This window comes from Morone saxatilis, unplaced genomic scaffold, assembly GCF_004916995.1.
Source record: "Morone saxatilis isolate NCDOM2014 unplaced genomic scaffold, NCSU_SB_2.0 Contig18, whole genome shotgun sequence".
Taxonomy (NCBI): Eukaryota; Metazoa; Chordata; class Actinopteri; family Moronidae; genus Morone; species Morone saxatilis.
Genome location: NW_023339740.1, coordinates 14,159,430 through 14,169,612, shown reverse-complemented (window position 1 = coordinate 14,169,612; position 10,183 = coordinate 14,159,430). Strand labels below are relative to the sequence as shown.

The 10,183-nt window shown below is 42.0% G+C and overlaps 1 protein-coding gene across 1 annotated transcript in view; it reads right to left on the bottom strand.

Moving 5' to 3' along the window:
* grm2a (glutamate receptor, metabotropic 2a) overlaps nucleotides 1–3,212 on the bottom strand; it is an 8,724-nt gene extending 5,512 nt beyond the window's left edge. Inside the window, exons 1-2 of the mRNA XM_035662097.1 lie at nucleotides 2,437–3,212; nucleotides 90–1,153 (exon numbers count right to left, since the gene is read on the bottom strand). Of these exons, the coding sequence (XP_035517990.1) occupies nucleotides 90–1,153; nucleotides 2,437–3,142 (1,770 nt within the window). The 5' untranslated portion in view covers nucleotides 3,143–3,212. The remainder of the gene's footprint in view (nucleotides 1–89; nucleotides 1,154–2,436) is intronic.
* Nucleotides 3,213–10,183: the final 6,971 nt, after the last annotated feature.

The following is a 10,183-nucleotide window of genomic DNA, read 5'->3' as shown; positions in this document are numbered from 1 at the left end:
AATAAAGTAATATTTCATTATTAGAAACATGTGTAATAATTATTTTGATTGTGCTTTATTCTCATGAAGCATGTATAACCATAACTCACCCTGTAGTCACTGGCAGTAACGTAGAAAATAGGCTGGAAAGCAAGCCAGATGATGCAGGTGGTGTACATGGTGAACCCGATAAACTTGGCCTCGTTGAAGTTCTCGGGGCATTTGCGGGTCTTGAAGGCATAGACCGTGCAGAGGATAATGAGGATGCAGTTGTAGGTGAGAGACATGAGCATGCTGGAGTCCTTGCTGTTACACTTGAGGGTGACCACGTCACTCCTCTTCGGACTCACTTCTTTTCTTACTCCTGGGGCCTCCACCAGCAGCCAGACCACCACCACTACCAGCTGGCATGAGATCAGTGCACCACAGATGGCAACCTGGGAGGCTGGGCTGATGAATCGAGGCCGCTGGGCTCCATCCTTCACCCCGCTAAAGATCCGAGCGATGCGATTGGTCTTGGTTAGGAGGGCTGAGTAGCACACAGCAAAGGAGGTGCCTAAGCCTAGCCGGCGCAGTGTACAGACTGCCGTGGACGGTTTGGCGATGTAGATGAAGGTCATGCTATAACACATCAACACTCCCAGCAGAAGAATGTAGGAGAGCTCACGTCCACTGGCCTTCACTACGGGTGTCTCATTGTGTTTAAGGAAGAGGCCAATGACAAAGAGCGTACACATCATCCCTAGACAGGAAATGGTGACAGGTCCAATCGCCCAGGCATCTTCCCAGCGGATGTACTCCTCTGGCAGATCGTAACAGCCTGTGAGGTTGGCCAGGGGCCACTGTCCAAAGCTGCAATCAGCACAGGTGAACTCATCCTGCAAATACTGGTAGAGCTGACAGGGGATACAGATCCAGCAGCACACATCTCCAGGCTGCATACTCTTCACTTCGTTCTTCCTGCAGGGGTCACTACACTGGGAGGTTGGTGCAACCTGGCCAGCCCAGGGGATCAGGCTGGTGTTCAGGGTCAGACTCTGAGCCCAGTAGCCGACCTTCTGGTAGACATAGCGTCCATCTTCTTTGTGGTAGTGGAAAATGTTGTAACGGCCAAGGCTGTCCCCGAAGGCATCAAAGCGGACTACATTCTCTGTGTCTGGTGGACGAAATGGTGCTGAAGATGAAAAGAAAACAAGGTAAAAAAAAAAAGGTATAAGAAAGTCAGTGTATAGCGGGTGGAGCTACAATATTGAAGCTGTCAAAGTGAAGTCAAAGCATACGAATTAACATTTGTTTATTCATATTTTGACAGTTGAAATCAGCTGTTTTGGGGAAGGACAGTATCATTTATTTCTTTGCTTATTTATGGCCTTAGCTGACATTTTATTCATCTTGCAGTTTAGACTGAACAATGATGGGAAAGAGGTGCAGATTGTCAATTTATATGACAGAAGACACAGTTTGAGTCTGTTTGCTTTGATGCAAAGGACCGATGACTTGAACAGATGGCACATTATATAAAATAATGTTCAATTTTCCTCATCAAAAGCTTAAATAAACCTCAATTTTCAGTTTTTTAGAAATCATAAATTGACTTTGATAGTAGCTGTGAAAGATTTCTGCGAATAATCTGCAGATTATTCCCTCAATTAATTGATTAATAACTTTCTTAATTTAGGAAAACTGAAAAATGTATAGTTAGTGGTCCACCTGTTTCTGTGTGTTTTCTTCCTGTTTTCTTAGGGCATTGTAGTGCCTGCAGGGACTGACTAATTTAAGGCCTCTCATGCAATCCAGTCTCTGGATAGTAAAATCCTTTGGGTATTTTTTTCACATATTGTAAAAAGCAGAAAAGCACAGCTGGATAAGTTCACATCGCTCCAGCACTATCTCCCATCAATGGAAATGTCAGTATTTACATAAATCGAAGAGTATAAGACAATACAGCTCATTTAGGAAAGTAAGAGCATTTGAATTTTTGGGTCTGTCCTTTGTGATGTGTGGATGTGCCGATGCAAATACTGTTACACATTTTGTGTTGCAGCTTTGTGTAGACAAGCTAAAAAAGTAATATTTGCATCATCACTGTCTGCAGTGTTCAAATTGGAGAGCTCTCTTATTCACATTTAAGCACGAAAAGAAAAAGCCTTCAAGCACAAGGGCGAGGAAATAGTTTCATCTCTGCAAATTGAATCATTACAGATCTTATCTGTAGCTGCAGTGTATAAATTACTCTTGCACTAATTCAACATTTTATATGACTTGGTACGATGAATCTAAATTGATATAACCTAATTCGGCAGCATACACTATGCGCTGAGTGCACTTGAGGAAATTAAATGATATTATATTGGGGTTTTTTACAGATGACAGAATAACGAGAAAAAAGTAGCTGCTTTACATCATGATAATTAATATCACACTGTAATAATATTAGTTCATCAAGATTTTACTCACCATCAAACTTGACCTTGAGAATGTAGTCCCTGTAAAACTTTCTGCCATTGCCAGGTTTAAGAGCATCACACACCTTGGTGGAGTTGGGACATAAGGCCTGCCTCATGTTATGTATGGCAGCAGCTATTGCATAGACAGCGTTGACCACAAACATTATCTTGGATTCTGGCTGAAATGGAGTCTCGCGGAGGGAGTGCTTCCCACAGCCCAGATCATGGAGGCTGCATTGGAACTGATTTTCCCAAAACTCTCTGAACCAGGGATTCCTGGTGTTGTTGTACGGGTGCAGGCCAGTGAAGTAGTCATTAAACTGGGGGATCTGATAGGAGGCCAGTTCAATGGTGAATGCCCCATCGGCCACAGCCTCACTGCCTCTCACTACGCTCTCCTGTGCTCCCCAGCCATCACTGGCCACCCAGGTAAAGGAGACGTTCATGCGGTTGGCTGCCACCAGCAGCTCGCGGGCGTCTTCACTGCGCGTGAACAGGATGACCACCTTGGCATTGGACTTCTGCTGCAGGGAGCGGATCACATTCTCATAACTCCAGCGGCTCATGGAGCGGCTCACTTTGGCTGAAGTGGCAATGCAGATCTGGCGGGCTCGAGCCTCTTGCTGGAAGGCATCAATGCCAGTCTCGCCATAGTCTCCTTCTGATGCCACTGTTGATACATACGTCCAGTTGAAATAACGCAGGATCTCCACCATGGCCTTGGCCTGATAGAAGTCAGGGGGCACGGTGCGGGCAAAGTAGTCATAACGGGTTTTGTCGCTGAGCTTGGCACTGGTGGAAGCGTAGCTGATCTGAGGGATTTGAAAGAGTCGCAGCAGGTTGGCCACCTGGAATAAGCGAGAAACACCAGAATAATTATGTTTGTTGAATCAGCCCTCACACAATATCAATGAACCTTCACTGTAAGTGTTAATATAAATACTACTATGATATATTAGTTGGTAATTAACTTACTACAGTTCACACAGAAAACATACACCTGCCAACTGTGGGAATTGGTTTAATTGCTCATCATTAAATGAATGAATGAAATTGCTACACTACATGGTTTTCCCCCTGCAGATGCAATTAGTCTCACCCCAATTAGTCACTAATTTTTTTACTAGATACCTGCTGAGCCTTTCACAACTCAACTCTCCTACTGACTGAGTGGAGATGTCCTGCATTTAACAATAATGGGGACTGTCTCTCTATCTCATCTCTGCTTATCTGTAGTTAACCAAAATATGTGTACGGAGGACTGAGCGGCCACAGGTGATAGTCACAGTGGATAGAATTTATTGCACTACAAAAACAAACATGTTTTCAGAAAGTTTCTGCTTGTGGAGAGAAGAGAGAAGCAGATGGGGAGAGACAGAGAGGTTGGAGGCAGGGATTGTGAAGTGAAAGGAAGTCAAAGTATCAAGGAATCTTGAAACTTTGCATTTTCTCTGTAATAGGTTTTGTCAGTGTTGTGACACTGTGCGCAGTGTGCAGAAGCAGCTACTGACTAGCTTTTGCTTCAGGCACTTCTGTGGAAGCCTAAGGGGAGCCGGTCTGATCAGTCAAAAGAATGCCAACCTAAATCTGGTTGTCTTTAATGCCGGCTTTCACAACCAGCACACTCATGGCACAACATCTTGAATGCCAATGAATCATTCCTGAAAAAGTCAGGAGAGGAAATTCATATTCAGCTGCATTCACTAAATGTAATTTATCATTTCTATATTGTCAAATTGTGGCTGTATTAGAATAAACATGTCATATTACAAATACTATAGAACTGTGTGCTTTTACATGGGTGAAAGTGAAGTTTTATAAGTATGATTAAAAAAAAAGGTAATTCCATCGCCTCTCCTTTACCCATACACATTTACCCAAATATAGTAACCGTCATGCTAATATATCTACAAATGATGCTGTTGTCGTTGGAGAAGAGTCCCTACATAAACAAGTAGCCCTTTTGTTTTAAGCCAAATCAACCTTTCCAGAGCAATATTATAAGGCCCACAATCGAGAATATATCTTTACTGAATATAAGTCTGAGTAAAAATTGGCCAGTAGTTTTTACATGTGATTGCATTTTTGGCAATAATGTTACTTTGATATCTGATGGAAAACTTTTTCTGTGATGTAACTAGTAATCACATTAAAAGGCATGCACACAGTAGAACCTTAGATTAGATATTTAGTATGATGAGGTCAGTATTTGGCTCTTTAAAGGTCCAGTCTGCAACATTTAGGAGGATCTATTTGCAGAAATAGAATATAATATTCACAGATATGTTTTAATTGGTGTATAATCACCTGAAAATAAGAACTGTTGTGTTTTTGTTACCTTAGAATGCTGTTTTTATCTACAGAGTGAGTGGGTCCTTTTCTGTGGAGTCTGTCATGCTGAACTGCCATGTTTATACAGTAGCCCAGAATGGACAAACAAAATACGGGCTCTACATAGGGCCTTTCACAATTTTTGTGAGTTTCGCAGCCACTGTAGTTTCTCCTACCCACTTGGAATGGAAGGATGAGGCGAGGGAGCTGTAATCTGTGGCTACAGAATCTTCTATACACTGGACCTTTAAAGAGTTTCTTCCTGAATGTAAATTTCTTCCAGTATGCAAATTTCAGGTGTATTGGTCACAAAAAGATGAAGATCAGATTTGGATGGAGAACGGTCTAACAGCCAACATATTCATACATAGATCAAATGTGCCAGCACAGATGAACCGACAGGTCAAGAATAATTAGATATACAGACTCTTCATTGATTAGTATGTATCCCCACTGAAAAAGAGGGAGTGCACTGAGACATTACAATAAATTTAGTGTGATGTGCCTCAATGGATTTTAATCATGGGATCTTTGTTATTCTGCAGGATCAGAGAGATAAATATTAAATGAGCCAATGGCAGTGATTTCCAGACCACTAGCTTCATTGGAATTAATGAGAGAAAGAGTAAAATGAAATGCAACAGCATAAACAAAAGTGACTGGACTACCACCACCCAAACGTTATCATACAGAGGCAATGCTGAACAGATTTACCAGTCTGACATTAGAGCTATTTCTGACTCGTCTGTGGTGTAGTGACTGAAAAAACGAAATGAAAATCTAGATTGTTGAAACACATGAGTGAGCATTTCATATCAGTTCAAAGGTTGGTTTCCCCTGAGATTTCCAGATCACCTGGAGAAACCCTGATTATGCAGACAGGCTAATAATCACATTTCTATGTAAAATCCTCTCTCTCCTTAAACTACCTTGACAGCCTTTCTCAACATGTGGTGAAACAGCTGGCAGCAGCATGCTTGCTCTCCTAGGAAGAAATCAGAGTATGATCTAAAGTGGCATGTGTCACATGAACACTATCTGATTAATCATTTCACATCACTCAATTCTGTATTCTGTAACAGCAGAACCCATTCCCATTATGATAAATTCTCACAAGGGTCTACTCTGTAATTGCATATGAATACTTCTTGGATTTAGTTGTGTGAACTTTGAGTGAACTGACCTAGTCTTTGCTTTCAGCCCCCACAAAAATATCACATAACAAAGCAATGAACAACTCTCAGCTTTATTTCCAGTCCACAAGGGGACTTAAGCATGTTGGTGCCACATTCGTACTCCCCTTACAGAACATGAAAAAGAACACTTGTTAATTGTAGACACTGTAATAGAAGAATGGATTATTAATTTTTATCTACAGAAAATGTTTCAAATCCAGAGCCTAAATGCATTCTAAATACAATATTTTCCCTGAAAGAAAGGGAACCCCTGACTAGATTGTTCAGTCATTAATATTGTTGATATATCATCACTCAAAAAACTCTCTGAGGATCCTTCATCATGTGCTCAGGGGATAAAAAGCTGTATGTTTGAGGACTGCTGCCTGGATACTTGCAGTAAGAATTTAAAATCATAAACAATACATACCTTTGTTCCTGAATGATACTTGTATTTTAGGACATGTAACTCTGATGTAAAGTCAAAAGCTGTGCAGAAACCAGCAGCAAGAAAAGAAAACATGCACTAATGCATGAATAGGTCTGCAGATGGCATAGATAATTTAAAGCCTGATATATTTGCTTCAGGGTGATTAGTGAGATAGATGCTGACTGAACAGTGAGAGATTTTAAATAAGTAACTTCATAAAATTGCTGATAGACATTTTTGTTCACTTTAAGGAACGTGGACACACTCTAGTTCCCATTAGTTTGTTTTAACACAAAGGCAGTCGGAAAGGCTGAGAGGGCTCCTGTAGGTAAGATACAGGAGGTTCTGGTGGGATTTGAATCCAGGCCAGTAAAACTGCATGTAATTCTTAAGCTGAGGGTCTTAACCATCTCTGACAAAGAACGCATGTTGAAGATGCATTAACATATTGGCACATATGTACGACATTCAGAGCAGATGAAGTAGGCCAAGATGGACAGCAACCAATTTAAACCTTCACCTGCTCCTTAGAATTAATTTATTAGCTAGTCAAACATTTAAGAAAGCAAGATATTTTATTTTTTCTTTGCTGAACCTGTGTCTGTACATTAATATATAATTTAATAGAAGTAATACTTAAAAGTCCAGTGTGTAGGATTTAGTGGCATCTAGTGGTGAAGTTGCAGATTGCCACTCCCTCGCTTCACCCTCCTCTCCCAAGTGTGTAGGAGAAACTACAGTGGTAGCGAAGCACGCAAAAAGCAGGTTAGATCTACAGCCAGTATTTGGTTTGTCCATTCTGAGCTACTGTAGAAACATGTCAAGAAGGTGACCTGCAGAGTCTGTAGAAAAAAAAGACTCATTCTAAGGTAACGAAAACACAACAATTCCTATATTCAGGTGATTAAACACCAATGAAAACATACCCATGAATATTATGTTGCATTTCTGCCATAGATCCTCCTAAATCTTACACACTGGACCTTTAAAGGACTTGGATCAGGGTAAGCAGCAGGAGAATAGTGTGGCATTCAGCTCTTTTTACTGCCAGCCGGTCAGTCAGTCAGCCTGCTAGCCTCAGGCCCACATACAGCAGAGCCCACAGCTTATAGGCACAGCTTAGGTGTGGTTGTACATAGAAGTATTTCCTTTAGCTATGGGAGATAAAGAGCCAACTCTGTATGTCCTCAGAGCTCCCCTCTGGTGCTGCACATCACAAACATCTTACAGTAATAGGTTTAAATGCACCTTTCCTCCCGGTCACCACCAAAAGGAATTAATAGGAACAGGCCTATCAGCATCAGCAGTCGTTGTTTAATGCACTGTTAAAACGGCTGTTTGATGAGTGGAGGATTACAGTCAGAGGCTAATGACGGCACTTACTGTAACATGCATGATGGGAGAGTAGAGATCAGATATAGAGAGTGAGCGAGAGAGGCTTCGACAGAGATAAGAGAGGGAGGAGGAAGCCGTGATGAAACAGTAGAAGTAGAGAGCATGTGTGTGTGTGTGCAATAATGTGTGTATACATAATGTAATGGTAATCTACAGTACCATCGCTCTGCTCGCTCTCTGCACTGACACATTTTCTGTTTTTATTTCATGACACAGATAAAATGCAGCAGTTAGGTCTCACTAAAACTTTTAACCTTGCGGATAACTTCGGTTTTATTTGTCGAAAGTTTTGAGTTATCTATCTCTGAGATGTGTTCCTCTAACCCCCACAGTGGAGCTGAATGAGATTTCATTTGTTCAGGTCAAACAGAGAGGGGAACAAATTGAATGGAAACAACAACTCTTTCCAGAAACCTGATGATCGACTACTTTAAAGACTTTGCTGCGATCTTTCAAAACTATTTCTTAGCTTAAACTTCCATTTCCTGTAAAGAACTAGTATGTTGTTGCAGTCAGTCTGAACTATGTGTTAATTTCGAGCACCCAGCTTCAACGTCTGTGTATGGCTGCTGCAAAATAGCAATGCCAAGAAGATGGCTTTGGTTTGTGTTTGTGTGTGTTTGATAGAGAGAGAGAGAGAGAGAGAGAGAGGGAGAGGTGGTCGAGCTACATGCATAGTTAATGGGAGAGAGAGCACCGGTAGCGGTGAATCCGAGAAATAAAACATTATTTTCTGATAGTTTCACAGCTGTTACCTCCTAACACACACACACACACACACACACACACACACACACCGCCTGATCTGTTCACAACAGGACAGTGTTCCCTTTATTAGAAACTGCTTTTAACAAATAAATTGTGCCAATAAACTGCTGACAGTGACTTCTGTGGATTATTAGTCACTGTTTCACGAAATAAATGTTGTTGTCATTTTTGGGGGGGGTGAACTGACCCTTTAAAGGGTGTGTGTGTGTGGCAGTTTTTTGCTGAGAGAGCTTGATGTGCCCTCGGACTCACTGCTGCACTGGTTTCTCTCTCTGGGGAGTGTGTGTGTGTCTATCTGACCTCAGCAGGGGGAGATTAGTAGGTTTGTCCCTCAGCTCAGTCTGCCTGTAGTGATGAATGAAGGCTCTCTCTCTCTCTCTCTCTCTCTCTCTCTCTCACCCCAACACACACACCCCTGGTGATCGATTGCCCCACCAAACCTCTGCCCCAGTCACCATGGCAACACACTGCACCCGTACCCTGAATGATGAACACGTTTAGGACCTCGATCCCTCCTTTTCATTCTCTCCTCACTGCGCCTCCCTTCCTCCACACCCATCCTCTTCTCATCCTCCTCTTATTTATTACTCATTACCCCTCGCATCATTCCTCCAGCTGTCATCCCCCTTTTCTTCCTCCCGCCTAGCCCTCCATCATGCCATTTTTATCCCTCCTCATCCCGTACCTTACTTTCACACCCCCATTATTCCTTTGACTCCATCACTCGTTCTACTGCATCCATCCTCTTCCGCCACCCTCTACCCTTCCTTTCTATTAATCCATCTGCCTCTCCCATCATCTTTTTATTCTTCCTGCTACCCCTCCCATCCCTACTTCTGTCCCTATGCCAACACTTCTACCCCTTCTACCACTCAACCTTTCATTTCTGTCACTCCTTCTATGCACACCTCCCTCCACATCTTCATTTTTCTACACGTTCCTCCCATCTCTATTTGCAGACCTGTCCCTTGTTACTTCCATTTCTCTAACACTATCTCATTTTCTCTCCCATGTCCCATCCATTCCTTCTCTTTCTCATCTCTCTCTTCTTCCATTTCTCCTCAAACTCTACCTTCACCAATCACTCCTCCTGCATTATCAGCATTCCCATTTCACAGAAAACATTTCTTTGCTAAGTGCTGCAAATCGATCACCTGTTAGAAACCCGGAGTCGCGTTTAAAAAGAAACATAAATGCATTTAAAGAAATGAGAGAGGCAGTTATTTGTGTTCTGATCGTGCTGCCTGCGTCCTGTCCTTTTGATTAGTGGACAGTTGTTTGGTTTTTTATTCATCGTATTTCACTGCCACTTAAATTAATAACCCTTTTTTCAAATTACATTTTTGTGAAAGGGACTCAATGCGGCGGCCGTCGAGGTGAGTTAATCAAAACTAACTGCAGGTAATTCAGTTCTGCAGATGAATGTAAGAATCACAGTGGAGTCCATTAGTACTTTACTCTCATTTCTTCACTTTTTAACCCCTTTCAGTGGTGCTGCCGGCTTGACTGAGACTCTTTGTAACAAAAAGAGAAATGCAATAAGAAGCTAAAATTGTTGCTGGAGTTACTCAGAGTTACACCGTTTATTACTGTCTGAGTAACATTTGCTTCCAGTGCCCAGTTCATGACCCACTATGAACCTTGCTGCTGTGTATATG